The 26,883-nt window shown below is 39.4% G+C and overlaps 1 protein-coding gene across 2 annotated transcripts in view; it reads right to left on the bottom strand.

The window, feature by feature from the left end:
• Nucleotides 1-22,664, bottom strand: part of Tgfbr1 (transforming growth factor beta receptor 1) — a 54,019-nt gene extending 31,355 nt beyond the window's left edge. For both annotated transcript variants that reach the window (XM_004645220.3, XM_004645221.2), the window contains exon 1: nt 22,479-22,664. In XM_004645220.3, the coding sequence (XP_004645277.1) occupies nt 22,479-22,569 (91 nt within the window). In that variant the 5' untranslated portion in view covers nt 22,570-22,664. The remainder of the gene's footprint in view (nt 1-22,478) is intronic.
• Nucleotides 22,665-26,883: the final 4,219 nt, after the last annotated feature.

Below are 26,883 nucleotides of genomic sequence, written 5' to 3'. Positions count from 1 at the left end.
CTTAGAAGTACAGGACATTTCTCAATTTTTAACTACTTGTTTTCATACAATATCTTCATGTTCCAGGCTCTCAGGCTTCGTGGAATTATCTCATATGTTAACTGAAATAGAAAAGTACTATGAATAGGCTGCCCAATGGCAAGATAAAATTTAGCACATGAACTAATACAGTGGTTTTCATTTATGTTCAAAATAAAGTGCACAAGTACTAGGTAAAAGACCTGCTTAGCACATTTGGGAAATTTGTTTAACAAAGGATTTTAAATTAATCAACTATATTTACTATTAACTGTATCCACGGTGGTAGAGAACACAAGAGGGGGAACCGTGTAGATAATCCCCAAATGCTCCATGTAATAAGTATTCTGTCACTTGAATATAAATTTGCACAAAAATATGTCAGCAAATCAAAGAATTAAAGTAGGACCTGAAAGTCATCCCATCCTAGGAGACCAACACTTCATTCTACAGATGTAGCAATCAAGTCCATTCATCTCACATTAAATCAAAGTGTGACATCAGAATGCAGCAAACTCTTCCATTAAAAAAAAAATCACTTGCTCACAGCTACAATTCATCCTTGCAATTGAATCTGCTACCCCAAAAGGAAATCACTTTTCTTTTTTCATTAAAGATATTTAAGAAGAGACTTAAGGATCAACCATCAAAAGTAGGGATTTCTTGCACAAAGTGAAAAGCTCTAAAATATGATGATCCCCAAATTTTCCAAATCTCCTAAGCAGGTCTTTTACCTAGTACTTATGCAGTTTGTTTGTTTGTTTGTTTGTTTGTTTGTTTGTGGAACCGGGGATTGAACTCAGGCCCTTGCGCTTGCTTGCCAGGGAAGCACTTATTCCACTGAGCCATCTCCCCGGTCCCTTGTGCAGTTTATTTTGAAGATAAATGAAAACCACTATACTAACCCATGTGTTAAATTTCCTCTTGCCATCGGCAGCCTATTCTTAGTACCTTTCTATATTTTCTATTATTTTACAAGCTATATTAAGTCATATATTCAAATTTTCACTTTATGACTAGTTCAATTTAGGTTTACAACTTCTAGGTTCAACAGTGTTAATTAGCAGTACCTCTCATTTTAATCTGTTTACTTCATTAAACCATGAGATTCTTCAGGACAAGGACTAAGTTAACGTTCTCTGCACTTCCGGATCCTTAGAAGCCCTTGTTTAGTACCTGGCACCCAAAAAACATTCAGTATAAGTTTCCAAAATAAACATTCACGGATTATTTCATTTAACATTTGGGTGATGACTACCTTCACAACCTTGAATAAAATAATCAAGCAAGTGAATATTCTTTTGCCCTTGTTTTCTTTTTGAATTTTTTCCTATCTCTTAGCACCCTCAACTATTCAAAATTCCCTTATATACTGTATAGTATTATATACTCCTTGAAGCCCTTTTTATGTAATACATCTCACTATCCTGAAAATATCTTTTAACTGTGCATTAATGGAAAACAATATCATATTCAAAATAACAAATGAACATACCCTCTGACCCAGAAGGAATATAGGCTATTGCACATGTAAAAAGTGATTTTTATACTATATAACTTCCTGTTTATACCTTTCATATGCATCTATCAATAAAATTACTAAAGCAGGGGGGGCTGGTGAGATGGCTCAGTGGTCTAAAGCACCTACTTAGAACAAAGCTTAGCAAAGCACAGGGACCGCAGTTCAATCCCCCAGCACCACATGCCAGCCAGCCCCGCCCCCTGGTGGGCTGAGCTGGCCACACACACACACACACACACACACACACATAAAAATAAATAATTTTTTTTAAAAAATTGCTAAAGCATAATGGTTATACTATTATAAAATGTAACAACACACAGCCAACAACAAAAAGCACTGAAACCCAATGTTTTATAAGATAGGCACCAATAATTTGTTTTAAAAGTAAAATAACAAAAAGACATATTATGCGAAATTAAATGTATAATATTAAGTAAAAAATCAGAGTAGAGTGGTGTGTTTGATATAATAATATTTGTGCTTAAGAAAAACAGGTAAAGAAGGAACACATACATTGGCTAATAAGAAAAGGAACTGCATACCAAGGGGAAAAAAAGTAAAAAGAGATTTCACATTCATTTACACTTTTGAAAATGTGTGTTGAACTTGAGAAAATGTGAATGTGTTACATCTATTTGATGTTTTCAGAAAAAAATTTAAACGTCTCTTTAATATTCCATCCCTCTCCTTGCACTACCTTCAAAACAGGTAAAAAAGAGGAAAGCCAACGTCTTTATTTTGCTGTTATAGTTTCTCTCTTGGCATCCCCCCAAAAGCGTCATGCAGTCATGGGGTAGACTTCTAGAGTTTGTGATTAACTCATGATCCACTGGGATTATAGCTGATCCAAGGCTGGGATTATGGATGTGAGTGCTACACCCAGCCTGAGGCAGATAGCCTGAATGTAACATAAGAGAGACAAAGAGACATACTTCCTGTTCATTGCCATTGTTGCTGCTACTCCTCCATTTTGCTCTCTATTCTTTGCTGCCACCATGAAAGGTTGCTCTCTGCCATGTGCCATTTTGCCTTGAAGCCAGCTGAGTAGGGACTGTAACCTCCAGAAACTTTGAGCTAAATAAACCTTTCCTTCTTTCATTTTGGGTGTCAGGTATTTGTCTCAGCAACAAGAGAAGAATAACTGAGACATCTGCCTAATCATATTCTCAAAAAAAAAAAAAAAAGGAAACTTTTATTTCTGTTGCTAAGTGCTGAAACAATAGTTTCTTTCTTTTTTTTTTTTTTTTTTTTTGTATTTAGGGCATGGTCTACAGGGTCTCCCTGCGTAGATGAGACTCATAGTGATCCTTCTGTTTTTGCTTTCCAACCCCTGGGATTACAGAAGCATACCACACCCTGTCTCAATCGCCTGTTTCAGCAACCCCTGGGGGCAGGGCCAGCAGAGCAAGCCCAGGGATCAAACTCCAGGCGCCTGTGTCTGCCTAAACAGGCACTTTAAATGCTGAGCTATTTGACCAGCTCCTCTTAGTTTCTTTTTTCTCCCAATTTAAATACAGTTTTATAATTTCTTATTAAATAATCCTAAATAAAATACTCTATCTGAGCCTAACTTTCCTCAACTTATTTTCTAAATTTTAACAGTGCCATCACAGACAGCTTAAATGTTAAGTGAAGACCTGAGGGTTAAAACTTAGCACCCAACAGCCAGGCAAGTGGGTCAGTTGCACAAGCACCTGCCTGGCAAGTGCAGAGTCCTCAGTTTGATTCCCTGTACCAAAAAAAAAAAAAAAAAGCAACCAATAAAATGCTTAAAATTTGGGCCAGCTAGATAGCTCAGCAGACTAAAGCACCTGCTTAGGCAGAGCTCAGGGTCAGGGTTCAATCCCTGAGTGCTGTGCTGGCCCTGCTCCCTGGCGCACTGACAGGCAACTGAGACTGGGCGTGGTGGGCCGCTCCTGTAATCCCAGAGCTTGGGAGCCTGAAAACAGGAGAATCACTATAAGTCTGATCTAAGTAGTGAGAGCCTCTGTACCCTGTAGACCCTGTCCTACATTCAAAAAAAAAAAAAAAAAAAGCTTAAAACTTGTTTATGCACAGCCAGGCATGGTGGTGCATGCCTATAATCCCAGTACTCAGGAACCTGAGGCAGGAGGATCAGTGCAAGTTTGACACCAGCTTGAGCTACAAAGTGAACTCAAGTCCAGCCTGAACTGTGTGGTAAAATCTTGTCTCAAAAAGAGAAAAAATCGTTTACGCCCTCATTTAACAAGTATTTCTTTGGAGCCCTTACTGCATGCCTCTTCCTGTTCTAGACGCTGGATGGACAAAGAATCAGAACTAATTGAAAGGTGAATGAATCATGGCTTAGCAATCTATCAATGTATTAATGTATTAACCTATTAATAAGTTCCTAGCTGAATGTGCTTCTTGCAGGTGGGGCCTGGCTAGAGGAACTAAGAAACTGTGGGTTCACCACTGGAGCATCCATCTTGCTAGCTCTAGTGCTCTCTGTGCTTCCTGGCCAACATGACTAGTCTTCTGCCATCCCCTTCCATCAGAAGATCTCTGCCTTGGAGCTAGCCAACTGTGGACTGAAACTTCTAAACCCATAAGCCAAAACACAACCTATCTCTATATTGTATACATCAAGTATTTTGGGCCAGCAACGAAAAGACTGGTAATACAGTAAATAACACAACCTATCAACCATAAAATATTCATGATTAGCTTGATAAATATAAGATCCAAGCTCCTTTATATAGATGAAGAAACCCAAATGTCCCAAGAGCTACATCAACATATCCTGTACTTATTCCAAAACCACAAAAAGAACAGAAGAATTATCAACTAATTTACAGTGTTCTCCCTCAAGTAGAATAAAATGAAGGACTTAATCCTTTCCCTCTTCAAAGCAAGAGCGGTTATGGAAGACATTGTCGTTTCACTTTACCAGTACAGAGATATAGCAATGATTTTTGACATGGGACAACATCCTGGGCTCGGGGGAGAGAGTATGAAATTTAAATATATATGAGCTGCCTTTTACTTAGAGTAAAGGAGATAATAATACCTGAACCAGCAAACCCCAAGGGATCTACTAGAGACATGGTTGAAGAAATGAGCTAGTGGTGCTATGTAGTTATTAACTCTGGAAGCAGAAAGTAAGATCTAAATACCTTTTCCCAAGAAATAACACTTTATGTAACTTGCAAAGAGAAAAAACTTAACTTTAGGAGGAAAGAGTTACCAGATCCAAGACCCTTGACCTCTGTTTGTTATCTGTTTATCTGTTAACTCCATTAAACCACGAGATTCTTCAGATTCTTGGTCTGTAGCTCCCACTGAGGAGAACAAATACTTCAACATACAGAAAGGGAGAGTTCTTTGGAAAAATGACATCCACACAAAAACTTAAGGAAGGTTAGTGGAGGAAAAAAAGTCATTTCAAAGGATAATATACACATGTATTGTACTTAAATGCAAGAATAAGAGAATATGGCAGTCTAGGTGATAAAATCAACCCCCCCAAAAAAAAATCCTCATAAAATTAAACACTTGTTCATAATTTTTAGAAAAGTTTTAGAAAACTGGAGTATAAAAAATTTCTGAAGATACTTTATTAAATTAAGGAAAAGGCATAAAATGATCCTTGTACTTAATGATCTATGATGGACACTTTCCCCTGAAATCACAAGTAAGAAAACGGTATCCTATCACTACTTCTCAACATTGTATTAAAGGTCTCACTATGTGCAATAAATCAGAAAAAAAAAAAAAAAGGAACCCAAGCCTGATGGTGCATGACTATAACCCAAGCATTTGGGTGGCTAAGGCAGGAGAACAGCTACAAGTTTGAAGCCAGCCTCGTTACATAGTAAATTCAAGATTGTCTTGAGGGCTGGCCAGATAGCTCAGCAGATTAATGCGCCTGCTTAGGCAGGACCAGGGACGGGGTGGGGGGTGGGGGATTGAGACAGGGCATTATGGGGTGGTGACAGCACCTGTAGTCCCAGCACTTGGGAGGCTGAAAAACAGGAAGGATCACTACAAATCCAACCTGTGTAGTGAGACCCTGTACTAATATAAAAAAAAAAAAAAAAAAAAGGACTGGCTTGAACAACACAGCAAGACTCTGAATCAAAATCAATCAATCTATCATTTCCAGATGACATAATTATGTATACAGAAAATCCAAAAGTAATCTATAAATTGGAATCAATTAAATTCACCAATATTACTGGATGCAAAGTTATTATACCAAAAATATTATTTTTCTTGAATCAGCAACAAGCAGAAAATAAAAATTTAAGAGGAACGTAATGAAAAATGAAGACAGGTAAGACCTCTTAGTCAAAACTTCAAAGTATTACTTATAGACAGAAATTATAAAGGACACAAAGTAAAATTAGAACTTTTATTTAAAAATTGAGAAACATGCTTAGCTCTTTACTGGAAGAAATAATACTGTAAAGATATCAATATCCTCTGAAGTTATCTGTAGACTGAATCAAATCAAATCAAACTCCAGTTTAATTCAAAAATTTATATGAAAAACAATCCAAGAATAGTCAAAACAATCTTCAAAAACAATGTTTTCCGGAAGATCTCATAAATATCAAGACTCTAGCATAAAGACAAACAGATCAATCAAACAGACTACAGATTCTAGAGACAGAGCCTCATATAAACAACTACTTGATTGTTAATAATGACACTGTAATGCACTGGAGGAAAGAATGTACTGCCAATAAATGGTTTGGAATCAACTCTATGTCTAAATTTTTAAAATGTAAGAGAAACACACTTCATACCATAATACAAAATCAGTTCCACATGTAGTGTGAAAGGTAAAATAAGAAACCTTTCAAGAAAACACAAGGGAAAATAGGTGTGACACATGAACCCAGAGATTCAAAAAGCCTAACCTTAAACAGAAAAAAACTAACATTGAAGGAGATTAAAATAAAAAAACACTATACTCCATCATTTCTGTACTCATAGTGTCTCTTTTTTAGACTTGGAAAAATATTAGTCTATTTAATACATTTCTAAAGAACCAATTCTTAATTTTCCTATATTTCCAGTTTTCTGTGTATCATTTCCTTATATGATCCTTCCCTGCCCTGATTTTCAAACTTATTGATTTCAAATTTCCCTTTGGGTTTTTATACTTTTCTGCAGCCATGCTGTTATATTAAGCTGTAGGGGACTCAGGTCAACAATGTCTGACATTGCCAGTCAAGCGGAAAACCCAATACTATTATGGACTACTGGACTCTTTTAGAATATTTTGCTGAGTTAACACATCTATAATATTCAAATGACAGAACTAAACAAAAAAGGGGATACAGATGAATGTCCATTTTGTATCTGTGTATTCAAAGTGGTTAGGATAGATATATAGTTACATTCTCTTAATGAATAGAGGGATTTGTTCTAATGGTGTTTGTAAATAGGATATCATGTGCGCATCTTGTACAGCAATTAACCACTAGGAAGAATGAATTCAATGTGTCAATTATTGAAACTGTCCTACCAATTTGGTTTGAAACTGTCTCACTGTTATTTGTTTCTCAATAAAATTATGAGAAAAAAAAAATTAAAAACAAAAATAAAAACAAATTTTCCTTTGGGCACTATCACAGCAAAACATCCACTACTTTTGATACATAGGGCACCTGCTCACTTATAAATGGTTTGAAATTACAACTGTAACTTCAATAACCAACAGATTACTGAGAAGAGTAATCTAAATTTTCAGGTAAATATATTATTTTGGCTTTTGTTGTTAATTTCTCATCTGATTGTTTTCTGTGTATCTTCACACTGCCAATTACCTGGAAAACTCTACAACTTTTTGTTGTTGTTGTTGTGATTTTTTTGAAACAGGGTCTCACTGTATAGTTCAGGCTGCCCCTGAACTCACACTATTGTAGCCCAGGTAGGCCTTGAGCTTGCAGCAATTAATCCTCCTGCTTGTTCACTAAGTGCTGGGATTATAGGTGTGCACCACCACACCTGACATCCAGAAGTGTTGTTCATTGCAAAATTGGAATATATTAAATCTGTTTTATCATAATATTCAAATTTTGCTTTCTTAATCTAATTAATCTTATAGACTTGTGTTTTTTTAAAAAACACTGTAGCTTCATATAGTGAGGTTATTTTAAGAGTTGCATAACTTACATTATTTTGGGGAATGGTATTTCTTACTATTCCCTTAAATGCTATATAGCTTGAATTTTACTTCATCACATACTCATCTTATCAAATCTACCTTTTTGTTGTTATATTTGCCTTTATCACATATTTTTAGCAGTTTAAGAATCTCTTAGAAAAAAAACAGGTAGATTTGCAGGCTTTTGTGTATATATTCATCCATCTAAGAATATGTTTTCCAACAGGAGAATTTAATCCTTCAGATTTATAGTACATTAGTAGACAAAATAGCCATGAATTAGATTTTTAAATTAAAGTTAAGAGGGCCAGAAGGATAGCTCAGCGGATTAAAAAAGCACCTGCTTAGGTAGAGCACAGCAGCTGGAGTTCAACCCCTGGCATGCTGTGCCAGCCCCAACCCTGGGGGTGGGTTGAGTGATTAAGACTGGGCAATTGAGACTGGGTGTGGTGGTGCACGCCTGTAATCCCAGGGCTTCAGAAGATGAAAACAGGAGAATCACTATGAGTCCAATCTGTGTAGTGAGACCCTGTAGACCCTGTACTAAATACAAAAAAAAAAAAATAATTAAAGTTATGTATGTATTAAAGTGTACAGTGTCACGTACTTCTGCAAGAGTTTGACCATCGGGTGTGGGGAGGACACTTCCCAGCATTCAATCATTATTACATCTTGTACCACAGAAGCAAACACATTCTACATACTAACTGATTCTCTTGGTATGTATTTGGGCTTATGTAACTCTTATCCTTTGCAGCTGAAAGAAAAAAATTACTGAGCTTAAAAATTACTGAGCAAAAAAAGACACCATCAGAAATCTTGAATACTTGGTGAACCATAACATGTAGTTACACAAGCTTCAATGTTATCTCCTCTCATTTGATACATTCGTTTCCTTGTCAAACAAAAATGCCAAATTGAACAGTTCAATTTTGGTCGCAGTCTCCTAGAATAGAGCTAAAATAAACCATGTAAGGGCAAAAAAAGACAGCCAAATAGAAAGGTTTATATCACATTTCCATATTACTTTTTACAATATTTATTGAATCACAGTTTCTCCTTGATTCATGAGGATAGTAAGCACCCTCTGAAGTCCTTTAAGGGAAACACTTGCCTTTTAAGGCCGAGTTTTGTACATTTGAAAACAAATTTAGCATGTCCCATAACCAACTAATGAAGAGTTTTCAGACCTCAAAATCTAGATGTCCAGACACATGGCATAAGGACCATGGTGGTTTTCCAATCATCAGTAGCACTTCTGGTTACTGAAGGAGGCCTCTAGCACAGGAATAGTTAAAAGATAAGGGCCTGCTAGGGCAAAGGCATAAAGGCCTCTGTATTATTTATTCCTTGAATTAAAGGTATACCACAGAACACTATCTTACAGAATTATGAGATCTGTATATAAGTGAACAACCACTAGGCTCTACGGTTTACGATGGTTCACAGGTGATTAAAAAATCATTTGCTCCAAAAGACTTCCCTGTTTCAGGAATCCTAAGCTAAATTAGACGGAACCAACCAATTGCTTTGGGTAACTATTTCCTCATGGGCACACTGTTTGCAATCTGTAATTAATTTTGAAATTGCTAGTCCTCTCAAGGTATTTTCTAAGATTTTTGCCTGATGCTTAAACCCCTAGATAACTTTCTCTCCTTTCCATCATCAAGCAAGGGTAAACTGCATCTGACAAATCTTACATGAAGATGAGATCTAGATAGAAAAACACATGTTTGTTGGGTTTTTTTAGACAAAAGAATAAAATGTAACAAATGTAATTATGGGGAGAACAGGAAAGTGAGACTAGAAAGATTCATGCCTACATATGCATAAAGGTACAAAGGAAAAGAACAAAAGTAAAATGTTTCATGAAAGAAAAAAAGCAAAATAATGGAAGGGGAGCACTTATTCATAAGAAAGTGATTTATTGTGCTATCTTACATTTTCAGTATCAGGACCAATTTAATAATGCTTTGGTGAGATTTGCAATCAAAAATTATCTTTTCTCATTGAAAAACATAAGCAGACTGGCCCCTGGTTGTAATTTTGTTCCAAATGTAAAATGAGATAAAATAACTATACCACTTTAACTTGTTTATTTTAGTAAAATAATTATATATAATTACTGTTGAAGGAAATCTACAACAGACCATCTTGATGTTTTTATTTAAATCTGTTACACACAGAATAACAAAATTAAAATGTCAGTTTCTCAACTGAAGAATACTCAAATCAACAGCCATGTGCTAAACAAAGAGACTCAATTAGAGCACATTACAGTTCAATTTGAGAATGAATACATCAAGGAAAAACCCATAAATGTGTGTGTGTGTGTGTGTGTGTGTGTGTGTGTTACTGATTCACCCTCTTCCTATTTAGGTTCAGCTGTGCTCCCAAATATGTACACTAATCTAAGCTCCTAATATAAAAAAAGTTTTGCTTTTGCTTTTTATCATTGTACTTATTTGTATTTCAATGCACATTTAAGGATCTTATGCTGTAGAAATGTAACAGGATGCCTGCACAAGGTGTCCTCAAACTATAAATATATACTATTATGTAATCAGTGATGGTCACACATAGGAAATCTAGATGGGATGGCTATCCTGAAGCAAATGAACAAAAATAAAAGGCTTCAGTCCTATTGGTGAGAACTAGGAAACACTGGAAGAGACCTAAAGTAGCCAGCAACTGCAGAGTAAGAAAAATAAATCCTTACAAACCATATACAGTGATAAAAACAAATTGTTCACTTAATTTCCCAGTGGTGCCTATACAGAGACTTCTATAGTAGACTCTGTTAAAATGTAGAGAGAAGCTTGTTTTTCCTAACAAAATTAGAATGCTTCTAACCAAAGAATGACTCTTATACTAATATACATAGCTATCTTTTGTATGAATGTCAGGGTTTCTCTGAAAACAGTACAGTAGGGTCACAATCTCTGGGTAAATGTACTATCTCCTAAAGTCATCACTCTTGATATCATCAACAAAATGATGCAGCTCTTTAAATAAAAAAAAATTCCCCAGACCTGGCCTACTTATGCTTGTTTAAAGAAAGCTTTATATCTGGCTCTGTTCACCTTTGGTGGCAGTAATCTGATGATATTTGCCAAATGGAGACAGGCCAAATGATAAAGACATTAGGAAAACATTTTGTAAGCCAACCTAAATAGTTTCACATTGCTCTCTATTCACTATCCTCTAGCATTTAGCAAAGCTTGATTTAAACATACTAGCTGTTCCGGGCTGGTCCGAAAGTAGTGAGTTCTCTCAACTGACTGTTCATCAGCTGTTCCACTAGTGTAAGGGAAAGACTAGTGTGTCCATTTTTGGTTCAGAGCCTTAAAATGGGGAAGTATGTTGACAGTAGTACCAAGCTGAACCCCCAGTAAGTGTAACACAGAGGGCTGGCCTGAAAGCTCAGCAGACAAAAGCGCCTGCATAGGTGGAGCGCAGCAGCAGGGTTCAATCCCTGGCATGCCTTGCTGGCCCTGCTGGGCGCTGAGATTGCAATTGAGACTGGGCGTGGTGGCACAGGCCTGTAATCCCAGCACCTGGGAGGCTGAAAACAGAATCACTATGAGTCCAATCTACATAGTGAACCCTGTAGAACCTGTCCTAAATACAGGGAAAAAAAAAAAAGTCTAACACAGGATGCCCAAGATTAACAGTCAAAGACTGCCAGAGCCTGCAACACCCATAACTCCATGGAGATTCTCTGTACAGTGCATTCTGGGTGTTTTAATGAAGGTGGCATGCTCCTCATGACATCTCAACAATAGATAAGGAAATATATGTCAACTATCCTAAGCGCTAAGTATTGCATTCAAACACCACAACTTTACTCATCTAAAGTTACAGATAACTTTTCCTTTCCGTCTCATCTTTTTATGGTCAATAGTTTTGATCTTACTGAATTGATTTCAAATTTACTAAACCCTTTTTGTGAAAATGGCCAGAATACAAGTCAATCGATAAACTTTTTTCATACAATGAGGTAATTACAAGACAATATTCATCTTTAAATCATTAGTCTTAGAGAATTTAGCCTGTATTTTGGCTAAAAACAGTAAGCAGAGAAGTCTTATTCCTAAAAGCATAGAGAATTGTAGAGTAGAATAGAGCTGAGAGAAGCAAGTCCAACATCCCACTTAACGCAAGGCATTCCATCTATTTCTCAGGCAGGAGGTTACCTAGACCCTGCCTGAATATTTTCCATGACTGAGAACTACCTAACTCAAAATGTTCCATTTTATGACAGTCACTAATGATACTGAAACTGGTCTCTCAGCCTACCAATTAATTCTTGTTCTTCCAAAATACAGTCCTTCACTTACTGAATACCTACTGATGTCAGGCTTTTGCCTGTCACTCTACAGATACTGCTATATAATGTCTTCATAATGACGAGGTAAGTAGGAATTGTCTTCCTTTAAAAAGTGAGCACCAGAGAGATACTGATGAAAATTTAACTTCAGACAAGTACGTCAAGGTTCACACACCTATTCTTATAAACAAAGATTTTATTAAGTTTCTGGAAACCAAGTCACATGAATTCAATCTGCCTTCAGTACTGGAAGATGAGATTTCAATTATATCAATCTGCACAGAAATATAAAGAAGGTCTAGAAATACAACAGTACCACTGCTTAGTTCATAAAGCAAAACAATACCAATATCGTATTTAGTAAGATAGCCATCAAGAAACTAAGAGATAGTAAACATGATGCCTGTAATATCAGCAACCTTGACTTGAACCCAGTAATGTAAATCCATGTCCCAAACAGGAAACCTCTTGTCTTCTACCTCACCCAGGAACCAGGGCAGATTCCCAAGACACTAAACATTTTACTAAAGGTCACATTTACCAAAAATCACATTCTAAATATGTATTCCTTCAGTATTAGAGAAATGGGAGGAAAAATAAGTACAGATCTGCAATATAGGAGGGAAGAAGACCCTCAGTGAACTAAAGACTCTTAGTGAACTAAGCAAAGCAACAGAATCAAGCCAGGACTTCGGGATTAGAATACTGCACTTAAAGTGACTTTTTAAACCAGTGGAATCTAAAAGAAAAGGAGAGTAAGGTAAAAGAGAAATACTGATAATTTTTTTTTTTTTGGTCTAGGCTCTCCATTTTCAACCAAAGTCATCTTTTATTTTTAGTACCAACTAAATAATTTCATTTGCCTACTCAACTGCTCAGGCCAGAATTCATTTCCTCTTCATCTCTGTCTTGCCAATCCATCATTAAAGACTTTTCCAGGTACGAAAATCTTGGAGTAATTTTTTTTTTCTTTCAGCAATACAGAATAATTTCTGTATTCTACCTTTTTACAGCTAAGACCTACTGCCACTTAACAAATATTTATGATGCATCCAGTAGGTACTTTCTATTCACTTGAGATACATTAATAAGGAAACAAGATGCCTGTTATCATGAAGCTTTTTTCTAGGAGGGAGACACTAAACACAGTAAGACAGTATATATGTAAAGTACGTAAGTAAATACAGTAAAAAAGAGAATAACGGCAATTTTTAAAACTTATCTTTTAAAAACTGCTTCACTGAAAAAAAGAAATAAAAGAGAATGTCATGTAAACATGGGAGAAAAGCATTTAAGAAAGAGAACAGACTAACTCCTCTGATTTGTTTGAAATGTCTCAGAGACAACCCATTCTCAACGCCACCAGCTCCAACGCCATTCTCAATGCCATCAAGACAACTACCAAAGCCTTCCTAGGTAACACCTGCTCAATTCTTCCGTCATATAGTTAAATATTCTTTTTCCATGTTAAGAACTACCTTCCCTATTTTCAAGGTCCGAAACTTTCTGATCTACCTTTTACATCACAAACATGTCACCCTTTCCTTTAAAATTTTACTCCTCCATATACATCACCATCCTTCTCACCCAGAAATGCATCCCTTCCAACCCTCATCTACTCTAAATATTCTTTTTTTAAAAAATGTATTTAGGATAGGGTCTACAGGATCTCACTATGTAGATCAGACATGTAGTGATTCTCCTGTTTTCAGGCTCCCAAGTGCTAGGATTACAGGGGCTCACCACCACATGCAGTCTCAAGCGCCCCAGGGGCAGGGCACGGCACTCAGAAATTGAACCCTGGTGGCTGGGCTCTGCCTGAGCAGGCGCTTTAGCCCACTGAGCTATCTTGCTGGCCCCCAACCCCCATCTACTCTAAGCCCCACCTACTCTGCAAGGTATAGTCATGTCCTGCCACTTCTATAAAGCAGGCCCTGTAGCTACTTTTATTGAATCTGGGTTCACTGAATTTCCTTAGCATTTTTCTCTGTAATGGTTGGAGTGCTGAGGACTGAACCCTGGGCCTTGCACATGCTAGGCAAGCACTCTATCACTAAGTCATCCTTCCAACCCAGCATCATGTTTCTTAAAGTAAGTGTGCCTCCTAGTTTTTCCATACTCCCATCATGTGGATCACTACTAAATATTTGCTAAAAATAAATTAACTATTCTTCTACAAGCCAAAGCTCTTTGCCAACTTAAAAACACTAGGTTTGGTAACTGCTCAAATAGAATGAATAAAGAATATACTAAAAAATGCATACAGCCTAGAAAAAACAAAATGTTAATGATGTATAATAGCTTTCTTTTCCTTTATTCTATTTCAAATTGTCAGTGTTTGTGTAACTTTTAGAAGCAAAGAGTTCACTATGAATATATATATATATACAAATAGTAAATGATCAACTATCAATAAGCTTTAACTTATCTAAAAATAATGTCAAAGATCACTAACATCAAAGCAAATGGAAATTGCAAAGAAAAAGCCAAACTGCCATCAAAAATGATGGAAGCAAATTATCAGAGTTTGGGGGGGGGCACTTTCTACTAGCAGGCATCATAATACCAGACTTAAAAAGATATACTACAAAGCAATAGTGATTTTTTAAAAAAAAAACAGCATGGTATCAGCACAAAAACAGACATGTGGATCACTGGAACAAAACGGATGACACAGAAACATTCCCAGGTACACTTAACATACTTGATCTTCGACAAGGAGCCAAGAATATATACTGGAGAAAAGACAGGCTATTTAACAAATGATGCTAAGATTGAACCCAGGCCTACATCTCTCACCAAGTACTAAACTAAAATCAAACTGTGTCAAATATGCAAACATTAAAACAGAAATAATGAAATTACTGGAAGATAAAATACAGGTAAAACACTTAAAGTCTAGGTACAAGCAAAGGCTTCCTAAATGGACCAACTGCATATGAACTAACAACAAGAATTAACAAATGGAATTATATCAAATTAAAAAGCTCCACAGCAAAGAAAATATTAAAATGAAGAAAAACCCACAGAATGGAAGAAAAACTTTTGCTAGCTATTCCTCAGAGGACTAATACCTAGAATACATAAGAACTCAAAAAATTAGACCACCCAAAATAAAAGACCCATTCAAATGAAATGAGTAAGCCCTCCTCAGAAGAAATACAAATGACCAACAAAATGGAAAAATGTTCCACATTTCTGACCAGTAAAGAAATGCAAATTAAAATAATGCGAAGATTTCATCTTACACCAGAGAAAGGCAGTCATCGAGAAATCAAGCACGGCAATAGAGTCCAGGCGTGGTTGTGCGCGCCTGTAATCCCAGCACTTGGGAGGCAGAAATCAGGAGGATCACTACTAATGTGGACTGTGTAGTGAGACCCTACACAAAAAAAAAAAGAAAAAGAAAAAGAAAGAAAACCAAAAAGAAAAAGAAAACAAGCAACTGAGCTGGCCAGATAGCTCAACAGACTAAAGTGCCTGCTTAGGCAGACACAGCAATGGAGAAAAGTCCTAAAGAATGAAACTGAAGGAAGAGGCCGGGAAGGGGAAGTAAAAAGACTTAAGAAGTGTCACTTACATGTACCAAATATGTTCAATAAATGAACATTATATGTCATAACCATGAACTAAAAATAGTAAGAACAAAAATGGGAAAGGGGATTTAGAGAAAGAGGATGGTAAGTGAGAACTGCAAGGGGCTTAAAGAGATCAAGTTGTGCCTAAGATGAATGTAAACTACACACACTAATAAAATAATTTTTTCTAAGTGTATTTGGTACAAGGTCTCACCATGCAGCTTGGACTTGTATTTGATGAGCTCCCTTCCCAGCCCAAAATAAAAAATTAAGTGTTTTAAATATAAACAATAACAAAAGAAAAATCTTTCTGGTAAGCAACTAACAATATACCTATCGTATGTGAAAGCATCCTGATACACACGAAGGTACATTTACCCAGTCATAGTCAAATATAGGCCTCCTCATTCATTAACAACACGACCTCAGCTTACTTCTCTGTGAAATGGAAATAAGAAACTCTCCCATTTGCAGTGATAGAAAAAAGTCTGCATGGTATTCATAACTTTGCTCAATATACAAACAAAATCCAACTTGAAAAGACCCACATGCTCCAGAGTGAGTCACATGTCACATCTCACTGCAGACAAGAAAGGGTGGCACTTCAATCTAAATGTCCCTCTCCACAGACAACATATACTGCTCGTGTTAGTGTGTAAAAACATTTGTCATTGTGCCTTTTTTGCATTTACTAGCGGAAAGTATCATAACCAGGGCTCCAAAGAAAGTTAGTGATGCTAGCAGTAAAACTAAGAGGAAAACTCTTGAGAACCATGATAGAGTTTAAGAAAGAAATCACTGCACAATTTGTTAAAGTCCTGAGAAGATGAATTTATCAGTATAATTCATATATAGATAAATTTATAAATATAATTTTGGGGACTCAGAACAAATTATTTCATTTTCTATTATTTATTATGGGAAAATATTGTTCTGTTCTCAAACTTTTGGTGTTTGAACATGTGGAAAGAATTGAGTTTGACAATCAAGGTATCACTGTACAAATTTGCATAGATACAAACTAGGTCCCAATCTGAACTAACTTGTCAGTTCTTCCTCTTCAAGCAGATAGTTTATGCATAATGATTTTTTTTTCTTTTTGAGAAAGGGTCTTGCTATCCAGTTCAGGCTGGCCTTAAATTCACTTTGTAGCATAAGCTGGTCTTCAATTCAAAAGGATCCTCCTGCCTCAGCTGCCTGAGTGCTGGGATTATAGGTGTGCCACCACCAAGCCTGGCTGCATAATGATTTTGGGTTTCAGTGATTAGAATATTGTTAATATGTATCTATTCTAATTGAAGTACAGTCCTTTCTAAACTATATATAATTAAAGAATGAAAGACATCAACATCTTCAGGCAGCACTTAAGATAGTTGGGTTAAGTTCAGTGTCATCAAAATCCATAGATCTCTTCTGACCATTGTTCACCTGAACCTAGGAATAAAATACTTACAAAGGATTCTGGGAATTAACCAACACATAAGTAGTAAGGTTCCTGTGCTATTATACAACTACCATTCAAGCTGGTTATGCGAACTGAATGAGAAAAATAGGTAGAAAGATTGGGACATTCTTATGTTAATATATGTCACAATTTTAAAGAAAAAAGCCATAAATCTTTCTTTATAATATGCACTACTTTCAGATTGCCAAAAAAGAGAACAGCTTTATAAAATGGCAAATCTGATCTACAAAATTACACCCAAAGCCAATCAGATTTACTTTCCCCTGGTGTTTCAGAAAGGGTTGTCTAAGAAAAACTGACAAGTCAACCAATGAAGTGTTTGTACTAAAGAAGAGCCACGAGAAACCCACCTATATTATTTGGTAAAGCAGGCTACATAGATAAAAATGAGCCTAGTAGCATCAAATTTTAATGTTGGAAACTGGTTGGATTTGCCACTGAGACAATTCAGTTAGGAAAGGTGTGACAGCGTGTGCCTATAATGCCATCCTAACACAGGGGAGGCTGAGGCAGGAGAAACTCTGAGGTCAATGCCAGCCTGATCTACATAGCAAGACCCTGTCTCAAAAAAACAAAATAAACATCAAAGGCATTAAATATTATCCTAATTAGTACAAGTTAAGCTGAGTCAAGACAGGTCATAAATTTGAGATTTACAAGTTTTTACAGAGCCAGTTTTATGAGCCAAAGCATGAAAATCCCCATAAACCATGCCAGTACCTGCCCTTAATTTCAGAAGCAGGAAGATGTGACCCAATCAAATGATATCAAATCACAGTCCATCTGTTCAAAGAACGCTGCATTACGTAAGCTATGGTCAAAAGAGAGGGGCAAAGGCAGGCAGTTTGCTAACATCTGCAAATGCTGGAGCACTAAGGTTTGTGGAGCAGTGGTCTCACATCACAAGGACCACCACAGGATCACAGCATTTCAAAATTCAATTACACATGAACAAACCTGATACAGCACAAAGGTATTACATTACAGCAACATGTTGAGCCTAACATATTAACTCTGAATCAGACCTAGAACCTTCCAGCAGAGGTTGCCTTCCTCGCTGGAACAAGATTTACCTCCCTTTTAATTATTTTGATCATGTCATCTCTGCCACACCCCTTTAATTTCATTCTGAGTATTTTTGTTTGTTTGTTTGTTTGTTTGTTTGTTTTGGTGATACCAGGGATCAAACTCAGGACCTGGTGCCTGCCAGGCAGGTGCTTAAGCCACTGAGCTACATCCCTGGCCCTCACACCTCTTTAATGTCAAAAGCAAAGTGGATAATCTAAAATTCTAAACCTGACCAAAGTCTGTCAATTACACTCTAATTCAATCAGACTGTATTTACCAAAGGCCATTTTCCAAATTACTATGTGCCCACTTTTCTTAATAAGTAAGCACTACCCAAGTCCTCTTATCACCAATAGAAAGGACACTTCTTTTTTTTCTTGAGGGCTTTTAACCTACAATCATTCTCCCTCCCCCCCCCCCCACAGAGCTCATTTTTCATAAATTCTGTGAATGTGAAAGTCAAAATCAACTTCATTTAGGGTCCTCAACTCTTTAATCCTGCTCTTCCCTCATCTTCAACTCTTTTACATCTCTCAGTGTTGTACACAGCAAAACATTTGGAATTAGAAAAAAAGTTTCTATCTCAACTTTGCGTTTATTCTACCCCAAAGAATTGGCCTAATCCGAGTTTCCTTTCTTTTTTTTCAAGTCAGGGTCTCACTACATACTTTAGGCTGCTTTGAACTCCAGGGGATCCCCCTGCCTCAGCCTCCCCCTGCTCAGATTACAAGTATGCACCTGCATGCATTTTCCTATATACACACTGAAGTGATAACACGCCTATGCTTGGTGGCATCACATTATGTTAATCTCTGTCACTCAACACACTTAAGTTACCTTTCTGCTTTTTGTTTCTAGCCATATAGAGACTTTTTAAGACTGGGGAAAAATTACGGAGGTTAATTCTGTACATCCAAACTCCAGGATAAAACAAGAAATCTAACTCTAAACAGTAAATTGTGAATCAGTCAATAAAAGCTTTATTTCTTGCCCTGAAGTAGGCCCAGGGACAGTAGGTGTCACAATGTAAACAATTATAGTACTCATTCAATCCTCCTCCCAGTCTGAATTTAGCAATCTTTTAAAATCAGTCAAGTTTGAAAGTACTCAACAAGTCACCTCTAGTCACTTCAGCCCACAATATTTCCCTCTTTGAATAACAATGGCTTCTCTACAGGGTGGTATTAAAAAAATTTAACAACTAAAAGGAATTTAACAGGCCCTACAAGGGAACTGACCAATCAAAAAAGATATTTAAGGAATCAAAAAACAAGCAGCCCAATGGGAACTGCTAAGTGAACACCAACTCACTTAACACTAACAATACAAATTGCAACCTCAAATTGAAATACAGTTTCTCATTTGATTGTCACAACCTCATCAATTAAGCAAAGTAGGTATCACCTGAATTAGAGCTAGGGGTGACTTTGAGGCTGATGACAAAATCAAATAACTACTTCTTTCATAAAGCAACAAAATTTTTCCTGATCATATAGAGAATTATAAAGTACCATACCTGCTTAGTGAAACACAATTAATTTAATCAACAAGCACTCATATACAACAGGATTAAAATACAGTGTTAGGATCTAAAGTCATACAGAAAATACATCACTCTTGCCTTCCGGGTACCTCAAATATACCAAAACTACTTTTAAGCAACAGTTCAAGCTGGTAGAAGCGAACAACACACACTAAGTACTATAGAGCTCAAAGGAGGAAGAGTTCAAAGAGAACTAAACCAATACAGGAAGTCAGGAAAAAACAAAACAAAACTACTCTCCTCAAGCTCCCACAAAAGGCACAAAATTATTCAGTGAAAAGGCTGAACAGTGAAGACACAGTGGGAAAACAGAAGTGAGATTACAGTAGTGAGAAATGAGACCTGTGTTTGGATACTCTGAGATGGCCCTAATCATAAGCTTCCAGTGTTGCTTTAGGCCAGTGATGGCGAACCTGTTAGAGACTGAGCGCTCAAAATGCAACCCAAAACCCAATTATTTATCACAAATTGCCACCACCACAATTCAACTTCAGGACCAAGGTTTCAATTTAGAAAAACAACTGTTATCCAATGCTTGGCCGCTGGGGGAACTTGGCTTGTGTGCCAACAGAGGGCTCTGTGTGCCTGCTGCGTGCCACAGGTTTTCCACCACTGCTCTAGTCACTAAACTTTGTAAACCTTTACAAGGATGGCCCACGAATATTTGCCAGCGGCTCTTGGAAAACGCAGATGAGAAACATTGGAAAGCAACTAAATTTGGAAGGTAACAGGCAAGACTAAGATGATGGCTGCAAGTCAAAAAAGAAGATAAATTTTAGTTTTCAAAGAAAAAAGTATGACAACACAAAAAAGTAGGTTTTAAAAAAAGGATTTTCACTGGGATATATATGCAGACATAATAGTACTAACTGCATAGCAGGGACAAGGAGACTAACCTTCCCAGAGAAATCTATGTTGGAGAGAGAAGATAGGCAGAAGACAAAAAACAAAAACTGATACACAGTAATGAACACTGAAAGCCTTAAAAGGGCAAGAGGATTTTCTTCAGAATGTATGAAAAGATGGGCTGAAGCATCAATGTAACCAACCAGGTGAGGCAAGCAAGATGATATAAATTGGCTTAAATACAAGCATCCACACCAGCTTTGTAAACTACTCCAGGGCATAGACTTTGCACTGTGCGAACATCCAATTAAGCCTGCTACTGTTAGTTAAATACATGAACACTTCTTGCCCTACCCAAAGTGGGACAGAGAGACAAACTAAATTTATTCAAGTAGAGTGTAAATATGTTTGATGTATACTGATTCTCCCACTTGCCCAGTTATCTTGGCTCCTTCCTTAATCCACCAAAAAAAAAAAAAAAAAAAATTGATTGTGCTACTTACCTTGAGCTCAGTGTTCCTATTACAGGCCTCTGTAAAAGGACTCAGAAATGTGCAAGAAATCAGATAAGCCAATTTGATATTCAAATTGTGGGAGCAAAATCTAAAAGTGAATAATAAATATCAGTTGCTCATGCGACAACTAAAAAAGAAAACTAGGCTTATGTATATCGCACAAGTGTGTAGATTTAGGAAACGGTTTTAAATGTAAATTCTAACTTCAGCATTTAGTAACTGACCTCTCCTGCACTTGCTTTCACACCTAAAAAATAGAGCAAATGCCATCAGCCCTGAGGGTTTAGTTGCGAGGATTAGATAATGTACTTTGGCATTTTATGCATTTACATTATTATAGTGAGCTCTTAATAAAGAGCACCATTTAGGATTACTAATAATTGGCATCTCCAGTCCTGAGGGCTTTTAAAATTCGCTATCAAATTTCAGAAACAGCAGCAGGCTTTCGCGGCATTTCGGTTGCTAGTGCTGAGGCTCTATATTTTAGTTTCTCGCCTTTTAGGTTGAATGCTAACAAAGTTTTTTACTGATCCCTCATCGGAGCAGACGACCCTCATTTTATCACAACTTAATATTTTTGCAAAACGGTGCACTGTCCCTTGAAAACCAGCCACACAGACGTCTCATTCTAAACTACTGTCACCCGAGAAGAAACACCACGAGCAACATTCCTTCGAGGAAATAAAAGCATCTGATCAATTCACAGGATCGTTCCCATTCAAACATTTCAAACCCCGCAGAGGGAGCAAACCTTCAAGTTTCTACTACAAAAACAATCCGTAGCCTTCTGGTTGCTGGACTCACTTCAACACTTCGAGACTCAAGAAAGGAAAAACATTCCGCGCATCTTCATGCCTCTTTCTCACACAAAGCTTCGCAGCTCCCCTTTCCAAAGCCCGCCCGGCTACACAAGCAGCCTCTTCAGCAGGTTGGACCCGCTGGCGACAAAGCCCAGGGCAGCACTGCAGACCCGGGGTCCCGCCACCGTGAGCCCCCTCCCACCTCTTCTGGAACCCCCCAGGGCTCAGAGCCCACATCCGGCCGGGGAAGCCGCCACCGACTCCAACCCCGCCCGGGACCCAGCAGCCCCAGGCCCGGCCCGCCTGGAGCGAGGACGCAAGGCCAGTGCCCGCCGGCCTCACACCTCGTCCCTCGCCCGCTCACGCCCCCGAAGGCAGCCCGACCTCCGACGGCTCAGGCTGGCGCCGCCCCCAAGGAGCCCAGAACGGGGCCGCCCGGCGCCTCCACGCGCTCTCTGACCCACGCCCCCGCCCGCCTCTGCTCCCGGCCAGCGGCTCGAGTAGCGCCCGCCGAGCCGTGAAAGCCCGGCCCGGGCCCTGGCGCCGCCACCTGCGCCCCCGGCCCCGCGCCATGTTTGAGAAAGAGCAGGAGCGAGCCAGAGGCCGGGCCCGGCCAGCGCGCCCCGCCGCCGGGAGCCCGTCACGGCTTACCCTTCGCCCCCGGGAGCAGCGTCGCCGCCGCCGCCGCCGCCAGCAAAAGGAGAAGCAGCTGGTGACGCGGAGCCGCAGCCGCCGCCTCCATGGTCCCGCCGCCACCTCCTGTGGCCCGGCCCGGCCCGGCCGCCGCTTCGCCTCAGCAAGCCTAGCCTCGCCCCACCTCCCCACCGCAGCGGTGGCCTCGCTCCGGCCCTTTGTAACTGCTCCGGGGGCGCGCTCCCATTGGCTGCCGGGCTCCCGCCGGCCCCGCCTCCCGCCGGCCTCCGGCGCCCCAGCGGGACCCAGCCAGGAGCCCCGCCCGCCGGCCCGCCAGGCAGCCAATGCGGAGCCGCCGGCGCCGGGCTCTGGCCACGCCCTCGCACCCCGGGGGTCGGGCCTCCGGACCGCTGGTCGCGCTGGAGCTGGGCTCCAGCGTGGGGGCAGGGTCTGGGCGGCCGTGTGACCGTCTGTGAATTGCTTTGAAAAAAAACTGCTACGGCTCCACGGTCCTTTTATTCCGCCTCCAACCCCACCCCGACTCCCCTTTCACAGCCCCGAGCTCCCCACGCCACCCAAATCCCCAGTACTGCAGGCCCCTACATCTAGCCCAACTTTCTCCAGACCCACGCCTCAACTTTCAGCATCTCCCCTCCCAAGACCCTCCTTCAGTGCCTTTCACATGTGTTTCTTCCACCTCTCACACCAGCCTAATACCCCTCGTCAAGCTCCTGACCCCAAAGTCATCAGATCCAATCCTAAAACTCCAGATCCAGAGCTCTCAAACGCACACCCACTTCAGAAGCCTCGGGTCTCTCCAAAACGTAGCCTGCCCGCTTAGGACCCAAGCCACTCCCTTCCCTTTTCACTTTCTTGCTCCAGGTTAGAATCCAACTTCTCGCCCCACCCCGCAAAGAAGGTGGATTCCCTACTTAGCCCGGCTTCTTTGGGCGGAGGGAGAGCAGTCATCTTTACTTTTGAGTTGTTGCTGACACGACTGTGTAACAGTTCTGAGGTGTCACTAAAAACCCAAATAAACTCAACTACGTTTTCATTCTGAATTCCTAACTTGCTGTGAGACGCTCCACCCACCTTCCCTGCGAGATGCCAAAATGAGCTCCAGATTTTAATTCTTCCTATCAGACTAGCCTGGCTTCAAACACAAACACAGCCTAGGAGGCTGCTGCATAGCACGGAGAAGGTTTTTCAGCAGAACCATTTAAGGAAAAAAAAAATTATTTTCTGCGTGATTTGAACTCGGAATTAAATAAAGCTTGGTAACTGGAATCAACCAGCGCTTGTAATAAATTAGAACTCCGTGCTGAGTGTTCCACTCACGGCAAAGAGTTCCTTTAGTGAGCCGTAAGGAGGAAGGTGAGGGACAGGAGGCGCCCTGCTGTTTCCCTCGTAGCTCCGAAGCTGTTCCCGATCCAGCAAGCAGTTAACTTTTCTGCGTTTGCAGCCGACTCAGAGAGTATAGCCTGCAGGGCCAGCAAGGAGCTCTTTGCCTCGGGCTCACCAAGGAGACTGTCTCTTTGTTGCTCAATTCTCAGTGTTTCGCATAAAAGAAGAGCTCAGGAGACTTATTGTGTGAATGAACGAGTGTTTTTCTCTGCCCATCTCTAAAATACAAATAATAAGAGTATCTATCCGTATTTATACATAAAACGGATTGAGCCACGTGTGTTCAGCCCCTTAAATGATGTAATGTTTCTGGAACAATGCCTGGGACATAGTAAATATTTGGTTCATGCCGTTTCCTTTGCCCATCCCCTTCCAGTTCTGTATGACTCTAATCAGCCTTTGTGCTCATTTTCATCTAGGCCTTTGTCTTGATGTGCTGAAGTTAGTCAGTGTGCAGGTCTGCTCTATAATATGCCTCCAGGTCCTCAACATTTTCCATAGAATTGCGGTGTTCAGTAGCAAAGTGAGGAACAGGAACAAGAAACACTGCTTTTCAGTTTTATCTTCCTGATATTAGGAGGAAATTTCCATGAGCCACAGATCCATAAATAAACTGTGGCAAAGCAGAACAATAAATTGTAAGTTTAAATGCATGGCTCTAGGGCTTTAAAGTGTCTCCAAGTCATCTGCAGACCTTTGACTACTGCAAACTCCCCGATCCAGCCCTAGGAAGCCTGCTTCAGCCACTCCAGAGGTAGTCAGTCAGGGCAGGACTCTGCATCTGTAATTACTTGGGTCAGTCTGCTGCCTGTGGCACCAGGCCCACTTCAAAAGACACTGGCTTACTTAAAAGTCAGCAAGTAGTAATGAATAAGCCTATTTGCCTTTTGAGAATGGTTGTGCATGGAGGGGTGGCTCTGGCTTGGGAAGGCTGCACGCTCCAGTTGGAATTCTGGCTCTGCTACTGACTGCAGATCTGCGAACACTGCTTGATCTTTCTGAGATTTAGCATACCCCAGAGAGAAGTGGGATAATGACACCTACTCATGTGTTTGTTGTGAAGTCTAAATGAGCTATAGCACATAAGGAATCTATAATAAATGCTCATTCCCTTCACAATCTCTATGGGTTCTCAAAAAGGCTTATGAGTTATCCATTCCAATGTCCTGATTTAAAGGGGAAGAGACTGAGACTTGTTCCCAGAAAATCAGCTGTAGCTCTATGATTAGGAGGCTCATTCCAGCACCTTAGCCCCTGCACAATGCTACCTCTCAGTCTTCATGCTAAGTATGTTCTTGCTTTTCCTTTTGGATTATTTCCTTAAGTAAAATGCTCTCTCACTTTACTTCTGCCTAGAACACAGTTGCAATACTGGGAATTGCAGCAGCCCTTTGGAAACATAAAGGTGACATCCAAAACTAGGGATAGCAAGAGAAAAATGAAGAGAATCTAAGCCTTGATAAATTCATTGAGCACCTGCACCAGCTCAAAAATGCTTAGTTATTTCTTATTATATGAGCAAAATAAATCTCTTCTTTTTTAAACTCTAACACTTTACTTCCAGTCATAAGACAATTCTATTATTACACATTTTATTTTTGTTTTATTTTCAAACCTACACAATATTATTGATTTATGTCATTATATTAGCTTTTGCTCATTTTGGAATTGCTAACTGAATAACAAGCCAATTCAAACTTTAGTAGCTAGTTGGGTGTGATGGTACATTCCTATAATCTCAGTACTCTGGGACACTGAGGCAGAAGCATCACAAATTCAAACCCACCATGGAGCCAGGCATGGTAATGCATGCCTATTATCTCAGCATTTGGGAGGCGGAGCCAGAACGATGACCACTAACTCATGACCAGCATGGGCTGCAATAGCACTACCCTGTCTCAAAAACAAACAAATCAGACAAATTAACAATTTAGTGTGACTCTTCCGCAAAATCAAAAAGAGCTGCTGATATATGTAGTTCAGTATGAAGATCCTGGGTTCAGTTCCCTGGAGAGAGAGAGAGAGAGAGAGAGAGAGAGAGAGAGAGAGAGAGAGAGAGAGAAACTTAATGGTCTTGAATGATATCCATGCATTACTTTTTATGAAACTATGGGTGAGCTGAACAGTTTTCTTGGGCTAGGTCAATTTAAGCTGATCTCAGCTGAGCTCTCCCTTAAGTTTGCTATTAGGTGGCAAGTCATCTAGGGCTGAACAGGTCTGAAATGGCCCAGATCCACTCATCCAAGAGGTATTCATACTCTAGTAGGCTGCCTAGGCTTGTTAACATGATGGTCCAGAGGTCCCAGAGAGTAACAGAAAGGGTACAGGACTTCATTCTAGCTTTAAAATAATTATATCATTAAGTTCCTTTCTTTCATAGACCCCTGGGTTATGAATGAATTAAACTGAGTGAGATTAATGCATATATATATATATATATATATATATATATATATTTGTTGTTGTTGTTTGCTTGCTTGCTTTCTCACTTGCTTTTATCCAGGGTTTCTGGCTCCTTTTTCCCTTCAAAGTAGGTCATAGAAGCTAGAATTTCTTTTTTTCAGGACTAGGCATGGAAAGTCATCATCCCAACCTTTCTGTCTTGGAGCAGCTCTCCATAAAGAAACCCTGACCTTCCTTGCCTGACAGCAGGTCAAAAGGGCCTACATTTGAGGAGAGGTCTTGCCTCAGACCCTCAAAAATAAATGATGCCAGATCTGGACAGACTTTGATGAGTGTCCCCACTCAATCTGTTAACATTAGGGTGTGCCCCTTTGTCCAATCACATTTCTACATAGTTGTCCACAATTCAACCACACCCATTCCGTGAAGAGTCATGGAAAGCCAAAATGACATGTAGTAGTTGTTGGGGGAAGGTGCCCCGGAGTGGGCATGCAAATTCCGTGCCACTGCCCTCAGACCTCAATGTCCTATGGGTCTCCACATCTGCACCCTTCTAGTATTATTTATAATAATGCAGTGAATGTAAATATTTGCCTCAGTTGTGTGAGTTGCTCTA

The sequence above is a fragment of the Octodon degus genome, unplaced genomic scaffold (assembly GCF_000260255.1).
Source record: "Octodon degus isolate 3935 unplaced genomic scaffold, OctDeg1.0 scaffold00221, whole genome shotgun sequence".
NCBI classification, from domain to species: domain Eukaryota; kingdom Metazoa; phylum Chordata; class Mammalia; order Rodentia; family Octodontidae; genus Octodon; species Octodon degus.
The sequence above is the reverse complement of the archived record's forward strand: the minus strand, read 5'-3'. Positions and strand labels throughout refer to the sequence as shown.